The 20,618-nt window shown below is 40.3% G+C and overlaps 1 protein-coding gene across 1 annotated transcript in view; it reads right to left on the bottom strand.

Annotated features, from left to right (window-relative positions):
- The window catches only part of bnl (branchless), a 1,005,540-nt gene that overhangs the window by 662,321 nt on the left and 322,601 nt on the right, over window positions 1–20,618 (bottom strand). The window contains exon 3 of the mRNA XM_067143239.2: window positions 17,406–18,127. Within this exon, the coding sequence (XP_066999340.2) occupies window positions 17,406–17,772 (367 nt within the window). The 5' untranslated portion in view covers window positions 17,773–18,127. The remainder of the gene's footprint in view (window positions 1–17,405; window positions 18,128–20,618) is intronic.

Raw genomic sequence — 20,618 nt, 5'->3', positions numbered from 1 at the left:
AATTGCTTCCATTTATTGATATAGATTTGAATTTGGAACGTCCACTGTGTTTATTAGTGTTTCCTGTTTTAAATTATCGAAAGTAGGTGAGAATGAATAAAAGAGAAGACACCCTGGAAGCAGTACGAAGGTGCATGGACCAATATACTTATCGTCCGTTACACTGCACCAACACAGTTCACAACTGCATATGTATTAGAGTACACTACAAGTCTCTCATGCTATGTACACTGAGCGGATGGCGAGGCAATGTCTGTGTACCCTGTGCTGACATCGTCACCTATTGTAATGCAATGTTTGCATAAATAAGAAGGTAGTAAAATAATAACCGTACACGCATAAGCAAGAATGCAGAATGAAGAAATTACCCAAGAACTATTGATATACAACGAATAGAAATAAACGTTTGGTACTACGGTCTCCAGGACTTCTTGTCTGCTAACAAATGAATACGTTCCTAGGAGAATAATAATGTCATGCGGTGAGTATGACGTCTCCTACTACCGTTAAGGCCAGTAATCTAGGCCAGAATCATTATCTCCTTCAGAAGATGAACTGCTTAAATTTATGCCAAACATAAGGATCGAAGGAGGGACTCCTAGATTACAGCTTGCTAAGTGAACCACTGGACTAACGAAGTATTATGATATAATTGATAGTAAATGCGATTTATTATAAATAAATAAATAAATAAATAAATAAATAAATAAATAAATAAATAAATTCAACAGAAGTGTTCGATATATTATCATATGACATACAGCAAATTCTGCATAATGCGGTGAAAATTACATTTCCTGATAATATGGTTGTAACTGATGAATTCCCTGAAAGAATTCAGGAAAAAATGTTCAAAGAATTGTGGAGTCAAAACAAAGGAAACAAACTTCTTCTTCTTCTTCTTCTTCTTTATCTGTTTACCACCCAGGGTCGGTTTTTCCTTCGGACTCAGCGAGGGATCCCACCTCTACCGCCTCAAGGGCAGTGTCCTGGAGCTTCAGACTCTGTGTCTGGGAATACAACTGGGGAGAATGACCAGTACCTCACCCAAGTGGCCTCACCTGCTATGCTGAACAGAGGCCTTAAGAGGGGTATGGGAAGATTGGAAGGGATAGACAAGGAAGAGGGAAGGAAGGGGCCGTGGCCTTAAGTTAGGTACCATCCCGGCATTTGCCTGGAGGAGAAGTGGGAAACTACGGAAAACCACTTCCAGGATGGCTGAGGTGGGAATCGAACCCACCTTTACTCAGTTGACCTCCCGAGGCTGAGTGAACCCCGTTCCAGCCCTCATACCACTTTTCAAATTTCGTGGCAGAGCCGGGAATCGAACCCGGGCCTCCGGGAGTGGCAGATAATCACACTAACCACTATACCACAGAGGCGGACAACAAACTACATACAAGAAAAATGTCATGTTTGAATTATTTATGTATTTAATGTGTTTGTGTAATGCAGACCCTCCGATGAGGTTAGGTATCGTCTGTTGTGTACGGTAAACTGCGTATTAGTGTGGTAGAGGATAATGTTATGTGTGGTGAGAGAGTTGATGTTGCGGTCATCATAAAAGCCTAGTCCCCGAGTCAGGGGAATTCAACGTTTACGATTGAAGAAACCTCGACTCCAGTCGAGAATCGAAGATGGAGCTCAGAGTACCGAAGGCCGAGACGCTGACCACTCAGCCGTGGAACCGGACATTCTTCTAGGTAACTTATCCAACTCACTTCACCCCATCACCGAAGTCCTTTGTTACGCACTGCTTCGCTTATCTGTGCTCATTCCTAACTTAATTCATCGTCGCCATAAGACCTATCTGTGTCGGTGCGACGTAAAGCCCCTAGCAAAAAAAAAAAAAAAAAAAAAAACTAACTTAATTCAAATGTAAGGAAGTTGAATGCTTCTACGTTTAAAAATATAGTGATCTTGAGTAAAGGTTCCTTACATTCAAACAATTAGCATTAATTTGATTCGTAAGAACACAAAAGAGTACTTCTGGTAATGTTTTTTTTGATGACACTAGTTTCAAGAATGTTAATTCGCTTGGAGTAAATTATCATAACTCAGAGCAGTTGGAACCATGACCTATGCCCAGAGACTTGTAAGGTGGCACTTCAGAGAGAGTAGACAAATGAGGGCACTGGGTGATCTCAGCTACAAGGAAGCACCCCGCTGTACACTACCCGAGTCCCGCACTGAACTGCTAAATCAGACATGTTATCATAACAAAGCACTGCACTTCACACTGACCTTGCTACAAATTCTCTTTCATTTGTGTAGTCCACTTTGTAGTCGTGTAATGAACTTTCGCCAGAACACCTCTTTTTTAAGAGATACAGTATTTACAATGTACTTAAAATTAAAATCCTCGTCAGGTAATGATGAGGTGCCCATTTTGGCCGCCGAATACCAAACGGGACAACACATGAGGTCTCATTGTGCCCACAATGGTGTGAAGAAATAGGATGCTTAGGTAAATGACAGGGACTGTGCTTCATTATGGACGACACCTAGCGCATCCACAATGTCGGTCTGAAAAAACAGGCTGTAAATCTAGAAATGATTCACTTCCATTCACTTCCACTTTCTGATTGCATAAAAAAGTATTTCCAACTTGTTTACTAGTGGCGACGATGGGATAGGAAAGGCCTAGGAGTTGGAAGGAAGAGGCCGTGGCCTTAATTAAGATACAGCCCCAGCATTTTCCTGGTGTGAAATGGGAAACCACGGAGCTATTTCCAACGTTAGTGGGTGAAAGATATCACAGGGAGAGACATCTCTAAGTAGAATAGAGTGGTTGCATTTTTCTGTCAAACCGTCTCATAATTATTCCAAATATATGCTAAATGTTATCAAGCAGAGTTCTCATTTCTAAGTTTCCTGACATTTGAAGTAACTGAACCAAAGTCTCTCCGGATGAATGGACATAATTATAGTGCCTGATTTATGTCAGCCTCTGTGGTGTAGTGGTTAGCGTGATTAGCTGCCATCCCCGGAGGTCCGGGTTCGATTCCCGGCTCTGCCACGAAATTTGAAAAGTGGTACGAGGGCTGGAACGGGGTCCACTCAGCCTCGGGAGGTCAACTGAGTAGAGGTGGGTTCAATTCCCTCCTCAGCCATCCTGGAAGTGGTTTTCCGTGGTTTCCCACTTCTCCTCCAGGCAAATGCCGGGATGGTACCTAACTTAAGGCCACGGCCGCTTCCTTCCCTCTTCCTTGCCTATCCCATCCAATCTTCCCATCCCTCCACAAGGCCCCTGTTCAGCATAGCAGGTGAGGTCGCCTGGGCGAGGTACTGGTCATTCTCCCCAGTTGTATCCCCCGCCCAAAGTCTGAAGCTCCAGGACACTGCCCTTGAGGCGGTAGAGGTGAGATCCCTCGCTGAGTCCGAGGGAAAAACCGAACCTGGAGGATAAACAGATTAAGAAGAAGAAGAAGAAGAAGAAGCCTGATTTATGCAGTCTCTAGTGTAAAGAAGCATTTCAGATCTGTAAAATCTTACAAAACAGTTACGTGACTATTGATATCAACAATCAATGGACTCGGAAACACAGTGGCGTGTCTTTTCATTCGTTATTCGAAAAAAACGTACGTGCATAGAGTGGGATTCGAACTGGGTTTGCCTTCGCGAGAAGTGATTGACGATGTCATTCGGCTATATCGTCCCCCTCCACCCCTTTGGGACAGATATAACAGAACGTGACGATACGTAGTTTGTAAACTTACGAGTGCATTCGAACATCAGGATGTTATACAGAACGTCACAATAAATATACTGGAAGACAGGAATCACTCTTTTATCTGGTGTAGGGTTCCCGAATATACAACTGAAATCAAGGCAAGTTTTCTTGATTGATGCTAGACATAGTAAAATAAATAACATCCTACGTATAAAAAAAGAAAGGAGTTTATTGTTTACATGATTTGGCACACAAGTATATCCTTCTAATCTTGTTGTACATCACAGTAGCTTCTTATTTTCCAAATATAGTCACAAAATTCACTAGTACAGTTCCTGGGCTGAATGGCCAGCCTACAGAGAGCCCTGGGTTCGATTCCAGGTTGTAGCGGGGGATTTAACAGCATACAGTTAATTCCTCTGCCTTGGGGACTGGGTATGTATGTTAACGGATTAATGCTCTTCTCTTCATAAACTCAAAACACAACACAACCATCGCAATAGCGAATACATCACCCCATAAAGAGTTGGCATCAAGAAGGGTATCCAGCCGTAAAACTGGACCAAATCCATATAAAGCGTGAACCACAATGCCTTGAGAAAAGGACTAGGAAGAAGAATATCAGGGTCATAACATTTACTACAATTGAAGTTGTTCATGTTGAACTGCAATAACTGCTATAATCGAGGATACTATTAAACTCATCAGACCACTGAGCGTTCATGAGAAAAAAAAAATCTCCACTCTAACAGTATGGCTAGGAATGCAATAATAAAACTCAGCTAATTTCAGTAGTTCTTAAAACAACTTGGAATATTTGTATGACTGAATACATGACACCCACTTTGCATCAGTTTCCTTGCTCTTGAACAATAAACGCCCTCCCCATCTAACTTTTTCTACATGTATTGCTTCAAGCAGCCGGCCCCGTGGTGTAGGGGTAGCATGCCTGCCTTTTACCCAGAGCCCCCGGGTTCGATTACCGGCCAGGGATTTTTACCTGGACCTGAGGGCTGGTACGAGGTCCACTCAGCCTACGTGATTAGAATTGAGGAGCTATCTAACGGTGAGATAGCGGCCCCGGTCTAGAAAGCCAAATATAACGGCCGAGGGGATTCGTCGTGCTGACCACACGACACCTCGTAATCTGCAGGCCTTCGGGCTGAGCAGCGGTCGCTTGGTAGGCCAAGGCCCTTCAAGGGCTGTAGTGCCATGGGTTTTGGTTTGGTTTATTGCTTCAAGCTTTTCGTGACTATCTACGGTAAAAGCTAAAGTCAGGAATTTTATAATTTTATAGATATCTGGCGGCTCACAATATTGGAGCTTCTTTTTCTACGTATACTACAACCCTCGTCTGGCAAGTGAAATGGGGCACGTGTAATGTAACCAATATTGCCCTACAAAACACAGTCTGGTCAGTTCATTTCTTCTCTATGGTTAATACAATTCTACAGTATCGTGCACTCACAAGGACAACTCGCGTCTCGTTTAGGAGCACTCTGCTGTAAAGCCCCAGTAAAGCGAACGTGCCCTGTGGAGTAGTATGCGGAACACGGTTCACGGGCTCGAGTGAAGCACGAGTCGAGCTAGACAGGCGAGACACGACCTGTACGAAATTGATCTCCACTGGCTGGGCCAGAAGCCGGTTCTGCAGTCGTCTGCTTGCGAAACAAGAAATGACGATGCATCCAATGGTCGAGTATTACAGCGAGTGCTTCTGAAATTTCACGGACTGGCTTCTCATTCAACAGGTTTTATCACTCTGCGGATGGCTGTGTACCACACGTCTCCCGTGTTAGATGTAATGGGAGAGAGTACTTAATTACCAGAAATAATAATAATAATAATAATAATAATAATAATAATAATAATAATAATAATAATATGAGGTTAATGTACATAAATTGCAATCTGTCTTAACACATGCACAATGTAGCATTTTTTTCTCTCAGAAGGTTCCTTTTTTTGCTAGTTGCTTTACGTCGCACCGACACAGATAGGTCTTATGGCGACGATGGGATAGGAAAGGGCTAGGAGTGGCAAGGAAGTGGCCGTGGCCTTAATTAAGGTACAGCTCCAGCATTTGCCTGGTGTGAAAATGGGAAACCACGGAAAACTATCTTCAGACTTACCGACAGTGGGGTTCGAACTCACTATCTCCCGGACGCAAGCTCACGCCCCTAACCGCACGGCCAACTCGCCCGGTAAAGGTTCCTTTAACACGTATCATGCTGGTAATGTTAGATCAAAAATTAGAATTTAGAACTTAGAATTTCCATTCTGGTAATGTTAGTAACAAAAATCTCTCGCATTTAGAATCATTAAATGTAAATTCGTCCACCTCTGTGGTGTAGTGGTTAGTGTGATTAGCTGCCAACCCCAGAGGCCCGGGTTCGATTCCCGGCTCTGAAATGAAATTTGAAAAGTAGTAGGAGGACTGGAATGGAAGTTCTCAAATGAGCCTAAGTGCGCTCATAATCCTACATAGAGTATGAGAAAGTGACGTTGGAAGTAATTTTTTGTTAATGCTACCTTAGATTAGGTGTATAGTCAATATCTCTAGAGAAAGTGTATGACCTCTTACTCAACTCATCAAGAAATGGACGTACGTATTCCACTCAGTCCTGACCTTCTGCTATTATAGACAAAAATAATGTGCTCATCTTAACATCCTGCAGGTCATCACCCCCACTGTCTGAGCCACTGATACAGCTATCAATTTTACGTCTCACTGTCTACTTGCACGGGTTTCCCACACGCTAAGATGCCAGAATTTTGTCACACAAGAAATCTACGAGTAAGAGGCAAATGTATGAGCCCGGCAGTAAATCTGCTGGTACCTGCCTGTGACCTGGTCTGTCCGGGGAACTTAATCTTTTAATGTCACACCGATACATACAGGTCTCACGGCGACGATGGAATAGGAAGGGGCTAGGAGTAGGAAGGAAGCTGCCGAGACCTTAATGAACGTACAGCCCCAGCACTGAACTGGTGTGAAAATGGGAAACTGTGGGCTGCCGACTTTGGGGTTCGAACCCACGGTCTCCAATTCAAACTCACAGCTACACGACTCAAATCATGTAGCCAACTCACTCAGTAATTTTAATGCTGGTTTCAGGACTGGAATAAAACTCACTCAGGCTTTTGAGACGAACTGAGGAGTTGTCTAATATTTGAAGCAACGAACCTGGTCAAGAAGTTAATTCACAATGACCGAGCATGTCGTCCATGTAACATTCCAATATCAGCTGGCCATGTAGTTGGTAAGCCATGGTCCTTGATTACATCTAGGTACCATGGAAATGGGAACCTCAGTGGCACAAGTCTCCTTAATTACACCCAGATTATCGTAACACCTGTCTAGAAGAATGAATAACATTAAAAGGGAGATTCACCAATCATCTTGGTGTATATTTCCTGATTCTTCTTCCTGCCCATGTTCACAAATTATTGGGGTCGGCATTGCCGTGGGTTTGGCTTAGTTTTACGGCCGATTGCCCTTCCTCACACCAAACTTTTGCGGAGGGTTGTATTCAATATTGCATGTTTCTGTGACGGTCAGTAGTGTGATACAGTACGTGAAGCTGTCGAAGAGACGTAACTATTTTGTCCAGGAGTCGGACATATATTTTCTGATTGTTGGCAGTATTTGATGTTTAAATGTAAATAGTCTGTTTCAACACTGTATCAGCAATTAGTCAGTCGTGATTACTGCTTGAGAAATACAGCTGTGAATATTTTATTGAACATGTATTTTGGAATTTTATGCAGATTGCCATAATTCTAGAAACAAAGACAGGGCAATTCCCTCCCCCCCCCCCCTCCGCGCCAGAGTCAAAGTTTGAGAAAAATTAAGACAGAGAAGGAAATATTCCTGAATACTTATTTATTCATCAGTCCGACTTTTTGGCTGAGTGGTCAGCGTTGAGGCCTTCGGTTTAGAGGGTCCCAGGTTCTATTCTCGACCGGGTCGGGGATTTTAATCACGTCTGATTAATTCTTCTGGCTCGGGGCCTGGGTGTTTGTGTTTGTCCCAACGCTTCCCTCTTCGAATTCAGACAACATACTACACTACCAACCACCAAAGAAGGACGCAATAGTGCATACATCCCTCCATACTGAGTTAGTGTCAGGAAGGCCATCCGGCCGTAAAACAAAGCCAAATCCACATGTGCGACACAGTTCGATCCCGCGACCCCAAAGGGTATACATCAGATAAGTTCTCAAAGTACTAATATTTTCATGTTTACCCTTGTGCATTGGTTAATGTGAGGCAGTAGATGTTGATTCTTGCTTTTCAACCATATATATAAGAAGGGAAAACCCTTCTCAAAAGTATGTTTCCGTTGATTCTTCTTCCTTGCGTTTTGCCCAAGTACTTGTCTAATATCCTATATGTGGATTATGCTCAATTTTCCGGCCCGATGCCCAACCTAGCGCCAAATTCATGAGGTGGAATGTAATCATTATTGTGTGGTGTTGGTAGTGTGGTGTGTTGTGAGTCGATGAAGGCATGTGTATTGAGACGAACACAACACCCAATCCCGTGTAGCCTGACGAATTACACATATGTAATTGAAATCTCCGGGCCGGTCAAGAATCGAACCTTGCCCCCTATAAGCCGAAGGCCAGTATGATGACCATTCAACCACGAGCCGGAGCTTTAAGTTCATTGTAACATCAAAGGATAAACAACACAGTCTACACACGTTATACTGGCACGCAGAACAGAGCAATTTTGGTCAACCCTACATTGGCATCTTATTATCCGTAGTTACCCCACGAGTAGCCGATACAAGATACTGACTTACTATAAAAACTCGAGTAGAGCTATAAAATTTGATAGAGTAGTGCAGTGTACGAACCCAATGGCTATAAATTATACGTCAGCAGATTTCAATTAGGGATAGCGGTATTTTAAACTTTCTGAAACCAGAGCCATTGCTTGTTGTAGTGGCTGGTCCTATTTTTGTAGAACCTTACTGGTCTGTTGCATGTGTTATTTAGCGTCTCCTATAGCTTATTCAACGACTGCAATACTCGTTTTATGTTTTATGCTACCTCATGTACAGTCCGTAATATGAACGCGGGACCTCTCTGTTACAGTTGTTAATACTTGTGAATTATGCCATGATTCACGCAAGTAGAAACCGGTTCTTTCTTCACTTCATCACCGGCACCTGCATTGCGACATGTTATGGACATTGTACTGTTTACCTACTATACTTTTTATTCCATTGCAATATCATCACAGCGGGGGGTTTCCTATTAGCCTAACTAATTGTTCAGCAGAACCTTCAGAGGCAGAAACGTACCGATATGTCCTACATTAATTAGTTCATAAGATGTTATGAGTTCGAATCCTTGACCTGCCGTACCCTGGACATTGATGGTGAGTAATGAATCCAGAAATCCATTCAGAGGGTTTGTTTTCACCTTGAACCTTATGTTCAGACGGACGATGCCTATCACCAGCTCGGTAGCTGACTGCTTTAACTACTTGTCCTAGAGGCAGAAGTCACGGCTTCCAATCCAGTTCCCAGAAATGAATTACAAAGGATTACTTTAAAAGGCTGATCAATAGAAATGAGGTCGTTGTTTATGAAGGAGATAGAACCACACAAATTTGAAACCAAGCGAGTGGCTGCAGGGTTTCGGTAACGTAGCAATCAGCTTGCATTCGGAAGATGGTATATTCGAACCCGACTCTCGGAGCCTTAAAAAGGGTTTCCGTGGTTTCCTATTTTCACACAAGGCAAATGGTGGGGCCGTATCTTAATTAACGCTACGACCGCTTCCTTTCCACTCCTAGCCCTTTCCTATCCCATCGTCGCCATAAGACCCGTGTGTGAGGGTGTGATGTAAAGCACATTGTAAAAAAAAAAAAAGAACAAAAGTCGAAAGCAACTGATACAAATTCCTTGACTTAATGATCAGCATTGAAAGCTTCGATTCAGAGGATTCTGGGTTCGATTCACGACTGAGTTGAGGATTTTCTCCGCCTTTAGTTCATTCCATTGGTTCGGGGACTGGGTGTTCATGTTCGTCTTAATGCACTCCTATTCATTTACACAAAACACACCAACCACCAGAGAAACGCACAATAGTGAATACAGTACATCCTTCCATGTTGGGTTGGGTCGGGCGAGTTGGCCGTGCGGTGGGAGCGCGCAGCGGTGAGCTCGCATCCGGGAGATAGTGGGTTCGAGCTCCACTGTTGGCAGCCCTGAAGATGGTTTTCCGTGGTTTCCTATTTTCACATCTTAATTAAGGCCACGGCCGCTTCCTTCTCATTGCTAGGCCCTTACTGTCCCGTCGTCGCCATAAGACCTATCTCTGTTGGTGCGACGCAAATCAAATGGAAAAAGCCATAAAATTAGTTAGTAGGACAAATTATTATTATTATTATTATTATTATTATTATTATTATTATTATTATTATTATTATTATCTTCCGAATGAAAACTTACCACGGGGTGAACCGCGCAATGAACTCGGTCGCTAACGTCAAGAAAATCCCCTATATCTTCAAATCAGTGAACGCCATCTACTTGGAGCAAAAATGAGAAGAAGAATGACCCAACAAGACAATTCTATAACTCCGGAGTTGGATCCACTCATTAGGGGCCAGTCGAAGCATATAATGTACAAGTAATGAATGCTGTGCTGTCTCAGCATTTATTTATTTATTTATTTAATTTATTTTATTTATTTATTTATTTATTTATTTATTTATTTATTTATTTATTTATTTATTTATTTATTTATTTATTTATTTATTTATTTTATTTATTTATTTATAACATATGCCTGTAACAGAGTTCCTCCCTAATTATAACGGGCATTACATAGTATATCATTATTACTGTATTATTATAAAAATTAGACAAAATATATGACGAAGAGTGACGATAGATTTACAAAACGATAAGGATAAGATTCTACTTAAGTTGAGCAATGTCGATCAATACATAACAAGAAACACATTACAAGTGGAAAAACCACAGAAACTTGGTACTTTTATTTAGCCCAATCTATTGTAAAATGATAAGCATAAAAAAATTGTTCCCTTTAAGATATATTAATACAACTGAAAATCTTTTATTGTCAATACGATTCCTAATATTCGCGATTTGACGGACTTTCGATATTATGGACAGCCCTTAGCAGTCTATTAAATCGAGAGTATGCTGTACTTAAGCAGTAATGCTCATTTCCAAGTGTTCCGTGCTTTAAATTATCATATGCTAAACAAAAAACAAATTAAATAACAAAAGTCTACAAAATTCCACACGGACTGGCCGGGATCCGAATCGCGGTTGCCAAGGTGAGAAACAAGTACCGATCTCACTCGGGTATCACGCTCCCTCCTTCGAGACAACAACTCAACATACCGTACAACGGATATGTGATCTGAGAGCAGCCAGCGAGTATCACGCGATACACGACCTACCCCAAGTAGAACAGGTAAAACCTAGTCCTCAACACCAATAGGACAAACGTTACATCACATCAGATTCCACTTCTAAGTATCGTAGATTGTTACGTCACTGTAGAACATGTTCATTTCGGACCACAATAAATCAATTAGTAGGTACTTACCTTACATCATTTTCCAGAGAGTTAAAACGTTGCAAACGATAGCTGCAGTGATACCGTTCAGTCACAGTCTACACTTGATCACTCCTATAAAACTCTGGAATATTTAAAGTTTCCCAACGCATTTCATCATATAATTATCATTATGCCCAGCTCCATAGCTGTGTTAGCGTCCTCGAGGCCCCGAGTTCGATTTATCGACCGGGTAGAGGGACTTTAATCTTAAACTGTTAATTCCCTTAGCTCTATGTGTGTGTGCTGTTCCAAACATTCGTTCAACCTCATCGAAGAGTCTGCATTACAAGTATAGCATCGCTCTAGCGATGGGCACCCGAAATTATGTATTATCGTTATCACTATTCGTTTTGCTCATGTCTGAACACTGTGATCTCACTGACTGTGGCTGAGGTCGTTTCGTTTTGGAGGTAGTATCACCATCCTGTAGCATTTTCTTGATTTCCTCAAGGCAAGTCCAGTCGATCTGCTTGCGTTTCATCCTTGTGGTCTTTTGCCTTCAATCTTCCCTTATCGCCATCTTACATCGTAATATGCCCTAAGACTTACAGCACTCTCAGATACATCTTCAGTATAGACTCTCTGACACGTTTCGTAGCCCATGGCATGCGAAGTACCTGATGCCAGCACCACATTTAAAAGGTATCAATGTAGCCTGTCTTTACATTCCAGTTTTTACACCAGTACGGTTTTCAACTATGCAAATCTTTCTCGCTCTGTTCTAACACTAAGTTTGAATTAAACAATTAAAGTTACACTTAAGAACCAAGAATAGCGCAGGTTAGCTCGCAAAATCTACACATGCGCACATAGTTCGAACGATTCATTTTGTAACACACAAGAACAGAATAAGATATGAAAAAAACCGAACACAAACACTCTCCAGCTTCGTACAGAACTAATGGTAACGTTATTGAATTTACGTCCCTCTAACTACTTTTACGACTTGCGGAGACGTCAAGGTACTGGAAGTTTGTCCCTCACGAGTTCTTTTACGTGCTGGTAAATCTAGTGACACGAGACTGACGTTATCTGAGGCGGGATCGAACTCGCCAACTTGAGCTCAGAAGACCAGTACTCTACTCTACCATTTGAACTACTCATACCGGCGCATTGCACAGTAAATATGGGATAGACAAAGAAAGTACTTAGCTTAGCTACTGGAATTCCACTGTAATGACCATAGTTTGTATCCCAGTGAATGAGGAGTAATCACCCGAAAAATAACAGTGTCAGGGATGGCATCCAGCCTAACACATTGACCTATATAATCAAATTTAATGACCTATATGATCCAATTTAATGTAATAATTTTGTGTGACTATCGCTAGCCTGGTTCAGTCCTTCAGACCTTCCCACGTAGGTGGGCAGCATCTGTCGTGAGTAGGAAACTGCGTGTTAGTGTTGATAGTGTTATGTGTGGAGTGTGAAGAGCAGGAATGTTACGGACATCGCCACATAGTTCCTGAAGCAAGGTAATTCACAATTTAAGACTAAAATCCCTTGACCCAGCCGGGAATCGAACCCAAGGCCCCGAGGACCAAAGACCAATACGATAACTACTCAGGCATGGAACTGATAAAGCCAATAAAGCCTCGGGTGGCGCCAGTGAGCTCACAGGTAACTCTGATAAACTGAAGATTTATTATTACACATTTAATACCGCAAAAAATTCCTCATTATCTTCAAAGTTCTGTGTTTGCATCTCGGGCACTGCATGTAAAATGTTGGGTAAAACGAGTCACATCTTGTCGATGGCTTACGCATAATATAATTAGCCCCACGTTCTATGTTCAATGTCATGCATAACTGGAATCCTCGTTGCTTTTAGTTCCTGTACACGCTGAGGATATTCTAACATCCTTATATGGAATAACAAGTTTTTATATCTCTTTAAATACTCGAACCCATCTTCATTTGTTACTAAACAATTTTAATGTAAAGATAATGACGTAATTATGGAAGAGTAAAAGTTACACTTCGTTCAAATATAATTGATGTAATGCAACTTCACGTGCATTGTAAGCTATGTTTTTCATTTTAAATGAGGTAATCGCTTCGAACGTCCAAGTCATGCCTTGAAGTCGAAAGGATGAAGAAGGCAGGCTAATTCTTGCAGTAGTGAATCGTAATGGTTTACAGTAGGTTTACAAGCTCGAAAGAGATCAACTTTCACTTTAACTGTGCTGTTACAAAGAAGATAGAACCAATGTAGCGGTTTATTGAGGTGTTATTAGATTATGACACATCCATAACTGTTTCGCTCGCCATTTACGACTCAAGTGTGGACGAACAGGTAGATGTGTTTCAGTTTAGTCGTGCTTCCAAATCTAGTAAGGCATGATATATGAAATTGGTGATATTTCACCCAATATATGTAGGAAGGTATCACAACCGCATATAACACTATCCCGGTCTGCTAAAACAGCTGCTGTCCAGTCAGATGATCAGATGACATTGTAGTGTCACAAGGTCAGCATGTCGAAATTCATATTCTGGCTTAATAGACCAGGTCTGCTGTCCCTGATATGGTCTCACAGGACACTTGATTAAGGATTAAAAACGCTTGGACGAGCCGGGATTCGAACTTCGGGACTTCCAGATAAGAGCTAAACCTGCTGTCTTACACCATAACCCAGCCACTGAAATTCGATAAGCCGGGCTGAGTGGCTCAGACGGTTGAGGCGCTGGCCTTTTGACTCCCAGCTTGGCAGGTTCGATCCTGGCTCAGTCCGGTGGTATTTGAAGGTGCTCAAATACGACAGCCTCGTGTCGGTAGATTTATTGGCACGTAAAAGAACTCCTGCGGGACTAAATTCCGGCACCTCAGCGTCTCCGAAAACTGTAAAAGTAGTTAGTGGGACGTAAAACAAATAACATTATTTAAAATAAATTCGATATCGTTCCAAGAGACGCAAGAAAGGCATAGTATTGACGGTCGAGTAATATTCCTAATATATTTCACAGAATAAGATGGCTCACAGAAAGAAATGGAAATATTTTCACATATGTACTTAATTGAAAACTATGTTAGAGTCTATTTCTATTCACAGAGGATATCTCCTTTTTCGCTTATGCACATGCCATACTACATAGGATGCACATTTAACCTTATATAGAATGAACTAGCGGTTACTAACAGGTACCTTGATTGTTTACTTACGCCGTAACTGTACTTCACACAGAAATATGAATGAATCAAGGAACGATCGAATGATGCATGAATGAACGAATACATGAATGAAACACTTCTCAAGAGTTCCATGTTCCTGATGGTTTAAGTTACTAGAATTTATCACTGTAAGTAGCAATCGAGAGAGATTATCTGTTAATGTTCGGATTCTGGCCCTCAGTTAAGATTGTCGTTCCAGTAAACAACAGTAGATAATGCAATAATTTTCAAGAAAGAAAATTAATTCACTGTATCTTTTTACGATTTCATATATCCCATTCTTAATACAAAATAAACGAAATCGACTGTTACCTACTGTAGTACGGGTCAATAGTGAATGTGGTGAAAGTGAGGATAATGTTGGGAGAAATTGACCTCAACTCTGACCTTCACCATCAAATGAAATGAAATTAAATCCCTTATGTATTTATTTATATAATTGGCTAAGACAATCAAAAGCCACATTGGAAGCAAGTTTAAGTTCTAAAATGTCTGCTATTATCACCGAACCTCAGTCTTTCTAATTCGGATGCTAGTACTTAAATTATGGAATAGTTGTGATTTTTTAATGTAGGACACTGCATAGGTCTATAAAGTTGTTACTTCAAGAAAAGTGAAAATTTTGTACCGAAATATGAATTCACCTGTGGTTTGTGTACTCAGTACGAAAGAAACTTATCGGAGTAATGCACGATATAAAGAAATGCGATGTAATTCACTGCAGCAAATGTTATAATCTTAAACGTAACATGTGCACTTTACACTTCAGCATAATTTGTCAGAACGTCTCACCCTCTGATACAATTCCTCTGTGAATATCGAAGCTCCATCATCAGCCCATTCATTGCAGTCGTAATCTACACATTAACTATGCATACGACGGAATAAATTAGATATTACGAAATGACTTTAATTAAACCGAAATTAGATGGGTTCAGTAAGGAAATCTGAATGAAGTTGCCAAGAGAAAATAAATTAAACAGAATTTCAATGAATGGGCAGAAAACAGAGGAGTTCAGTAAGGAGATCTGAATGGTGAGGTGAAGGGAAAAAAGTCAGAATCTGAAGAGGAAATAGATGGTTTCTGAAAGAAATACCAATGAAAATGCAAAGGCGAAAGGAACAAATCAGAATTTGAATGAATGCACTAAAATTTAATCAGTTCAGTAAAGAAATACGGAATAAAACGAGAAGGGAAAGAATTAATCAGAATTTGAATAATGGACAGAAAGTAGATGTGTTAAATAAAGAAAAAATGAACTAAGAGATAAAGGGGGAAACCAATCACAATTTTGAACGAATGGACAGAAATCATACGAATTCATTAAGGAAATCTGAATGAAGAAGGAAGAGGAGAAGGAAATAATCATAATTTGAATTACTGAATTCCATTTACGAGAAATCATTTCATTGTATCATACGGTATCGAACTCACGGCCAATCATTTACTAAGGATCACCAAACCTACTTAAATATATAGACAGATGTGTGTATTTTTATCACTTTAAGTACACCCGATAACAGAAAGAAGCACACGGTTATTTGAGCATCCAATGAATTAAAATGACTAACGTTATAGTAAGTTCCGGAGAGAAAGTAACAGCGCTCGAGATAAGAAGTAAGGACCCGTTACGCGGCACGGTATTATTGCTGAGAACACCCGCTAGGTCTTCCTTCAGGAGAACAGCGAGTGAAGTGGAGAAGAGCCCACTTCTCCCAAAACTGGGCCATTGCTGCTGTTCTCTCAACCATTAAACAATCCTCCACTCAACTCCTCAAACAAGAACGGGCTACACGACAACAAATCACGGCAATGATCAGTTAACAAAAAAACAAGTTTTCGCACAAATACACCCATCACTTCTAATATAGGTCTATAACTAAAGTACAAATAAAAATACTGGGGGCGGTAGCGACTGGATGGTAATCTGTTCAGATGCTATCTTCACAAGAGATAAAAATGTTATCTGAGTAATTTGTCTCAAAAAGATATCCTGTCTGTCTGTCCAACAACCTCGCAAGGGAAAGTGATTGGCAAACACGTGAAGTAGCGATTAACGGTACTTGTACTCTTGAAATCAAACAAGTCTGTGAAGCACTTTTCAAGGGGAATTTCGAATACAATTCCTTTAACAACAGACATTTTCTCAACTGGTTGCACTTAAGGTTTAATTTAATAATATTTCAATTACTTTTAGTGATTATCCAATATCACTGTTCGCCACGAAACAATTTTCTAAGAAAAGATATTTCTGAAAACACATACCGATTTATTTCTTAATTACAAAAATTGACATCTAACTTCTATTTCAGCTACTGTAAGGTCACTTTCAGAGTTCGTAATCTAATTTCATCTCAAAATAAATCCTGAAGTGAATTCCTTTTCTGTGAAAGGAGGTTGGTTGGTTAACAACACTTCGACCAAATGCTAGAGTTCATAAAAAATTAGCTTTCCTTAGGACTTCTTTACGAACAGATAACATATTTTACCTTTAAAACTAGTAGGTTATACGTTTACTGAATAACTTCACTTGAACGTACTTCATTAATTTTTGACCACACCACATTAAACGTATATTCACGTAATTATCAATTAAAATATTAGAAATTTACTAAATGAAATAAATGATTTTGAAACGTTATTCATTCAAAGTGATATAAGATGTCTACAACCATCACTTTCATTATATCAAAATAACTGCAGGTCATTAAGCTACGGTACATCACTGAGATGAATGAACTGGGAGTCACACCCCCTACCGAGACTCGAACACAAGACCACACTTGAGGAGGAGGAAGAAGAAGACGGCTGATGGTCTGGCATTGCATTACACTTGTTGCTGCACCGGTTTGCAAGCGTGAGAGAGACAGAGAGTAGTATAACCAAGAGAGAAGATAAACCATCCAGTCGCTCACACGCAGTAGCACTAGAAGATCTGTACTCACTGTAGTCGCTTCCATCCTCGCTGGTGCCATTCACGGTTCCATCGGGAAGAATCTGAAGATGCCTATTCCTCACGTACATCTGTATTTTCCGCGCTGTCCCCGTAATATGTGACAAATTAGTACTCCGTTCACTGCGTACAGAACCGTCGTCTTCAAATTCGTCAACAGACGTCGAAGATGAAGATGGTAAAGGTGCCGTTCCCATATCTGCTGCTGCCGCTTCTGCCGTACCTCCCCGAGCCAGAGGATGGTTCGCAGGGAGAATTAAATCGAATTGTTGTCGTTGATGATGCAGAGGTCTGGCGAATGACACTGCCACAACAGCACTGAGAATAGCAATGAGCCCCAGGGGGAGCACCCTAACCATGTCTGAGTGGCGGATGTCATAAGAAGGAGCCCATGGCAGGCTACCTGAACGGGGGTGTAAAATATAACCAATAATAATTAAAAAGATGAAATATTCTTTTTCTAAAAAAATAATCAATTTCAGATGGTGGTCACCAAACACACACTCACACACACTTCACGCGGTTGACGATGTAGCGACCGCGCGAGCATGTTCGCGGCGCAGGTGGTACTGGAGGCCCGAGCGCTCCAAGCTCACTGGCATTACTGTGGGGGTCCCCTTGCACTGCGCCGGCCCGCCTCGCCCGTCCTCCGCTGAGCGGCGCTACCTGCCAAACCTCCCATCCTTCCCCCTACTCGCGCTCTCTTCGGTCTATCTGAAACAAAATAAACATTACTATTAGCAACAGATCCAAAATATTGCAACAGATATTCAAATGAAAACAATTATGATTTCCAAGATTATAGTTTTGTGACTACAGTGTTCTTGTAAGTCTGATAGCATTTATTATAGCAGCCGACAATGGCTCGAGTCCTGCAAGGCGTGAATGAATGAATGAACTCGACTTACTAGTAACTACTGGAGCGTCCTTTACAGGCTTACGCTCCGCTCAATGGCAAGACTTTGCAGCTAGAAGCTATGACAAATTACGGCGCGCTAAGGGAAGTAGAGTAACCGTATCGGTTGTCACGGAACGTTGTTGAGCTCGGAAGGCGGTAAATTCCGTTAGTTCCTGCCCGAATTACGAGGACTTTCAACTGGCAGTTTGAGCATTGTTCCTAATTCCCTTTAAAAAACGTGTGCTACTGAACGCTTAAATACTTTCTCCATCAGTGGTCCAACAAATCCTTACTTCCGCGATAGCACACAAACTCCATATGCAAGGGATATCAACAATTTGGCTTACAACATTGTAATTCTTATGTTTTGCTAACTGTAATAATATTTTAAAATTTATATTTCGTAAATATTGTGTGAATTCCTGTGTGATTACGTTTTAATTACTACGTCATACTACCTGTGAGGGAATGTTTTAAGTTTTATACTTTTTAAATTCTGCGGGAATCTCAATTATAATGTTACGATACTTGAGAGAATATTTTAAGTTATAATCTCTAAATGTAAACTGTAATGTTACTATATTTGAGAGGAAATATTTTATTTTGTAAATTCAACGTTAATGTCAATTAATATATTACGATATTTGTGAGGGAGCATTATAAATTTCAATCTCTAAGTTCCCTGTGAATGTCAGTTGTTATGTTACGATATTTGGTGAAAGAATATTTTAAGTCATACTCAGTAAATTCCGTGTGATTTCCTATGAGATTAGTTGTAATTGTTCTCTTACTCTACTTGTAGGGTATAGATAAGTAATTTTCTGTTTTTGTGTATATTATTATTATTATTATTATTATTATTATTATTATTATTATTATTATTATTATTATTATTAGTATTATTATTATCGTTGTCATGTAAGTTCTCGTATTATTTTATTATTACATAATTAATTTTAATATAACATTCCGTTTTCATACAGTAAAATGTAATTTGCCTCAAAGCATACACTATTTTTTGAGTTATTATTTTTGTTTGTTAGAGGGTACCACATTATGATATATTTAAAAAACTTCGCTCTACTACGGTAAGAATACGTTGCCACCAGTTATCTCCCAATAACAACAACAACAATAATAATAATTATAATAATATGATGATGATGATGATGATGATGATGATGATGATGATGATTTTCTTTTCAACATTTTCTGGTCTTTTCTCGAACCTAAATAAAGACGTAAAATTACCAATTTATCACTTTGTATAGGCGCGTACAGAGCTAAACATTTGACTGTTCGGTATTAAGAGAATAACGTATCATTTCTACAGTGGTCACGGAAGATCTACCACTCTTACTTCCTAAGGAGGGAAAGAATCCTCCCCTCGAGTGAGGGTTCATTTGGTGCCGAATTCATCTGGCCCGCTTTCTAACTGAGTACGTCGATCGCTCTGTTCTAAGACGGAACCTCGACCTTCAGGAAAAACCTCGAACTAGCCGATTATGAAAATGTTGCTAATCTCGTCATTTACTTTATATCTGAGAGTGGAGTCATGAAATACACCTACATTTCAACAGTTCGTTTACTAAAGGAACTTGAGCTTCCTTTTGATGTGTTAGTCTCCATTTTGGCCTTCTTAAATTCATTTTTGTAGCCTAATATGTTCCCCTTCATTTTTAAAATTCATCCATTGAGCGTATAATTGGTCTGCTTTAATTGTTGTTAACATGTAGTTTGTTAAGAGGATCGTTACGAAGTTGTACTTCCTTTTAAAACAACAATTATCCCCACCATCAAGAGAAATGAAATCAAACGATTCTTTTGGCCTCTACGAGCCTCCCTCATGCTTTACATGGGGGTGTCATACAACTTTTATCCACCCGAGCATCTATCATTGCATCTTCTCGTACCAGTTCAAAATAATTTGAGGCAGAATTTAGTTCTTGTTACAAGGTTAACGCCTTAAATATTTTTGATGTCCTTGGACATTATTAATTCATACTTCCGTGCATGCTAACGTACATCTATCATCACATTTAGAGTGGATTTTTGTCACTGTGACTTTGTCATAGCCTCTACCGAATACTGTAGGTTGACATTTTCTTCGCAGGATGATGACTTTTATTATTTTTTAACTTACAGCCTTTTAAAATGTATCTGTCTTGGCGTACTCGCCAAAACTTTCTGGCAGCTGTTTTCTCTGAGGAGAATGGTTTTCAAACATATCCTCGTGAGTCCCGGAGAGAAACTTGACTCATTTCTCCTAAAGTGTTAATAATAATGAGTTAATTGGATCTTTGACAT

The sequence above is a fragment of the Anabrus simplex genome, chromosome 3 (genome assembly GCF_040414725.1).
Source record: "Anabrus simplex isolate iqAnaSimp1 chromosome 3, ASM4041472v1, whole genome shotgun sequence".
Lineage (NCBI taxonomy): Eukaryota > Metazoa > Arthropoda > Insecta > Orthoptera > Tettigoniidae > Anabrus > Anabrus simplex.
The sequence above is the reverse complement of the archived record's forward strand: the minus strand, read 5'-3'. Positions and strand labels throughout refer to the sequence as shown.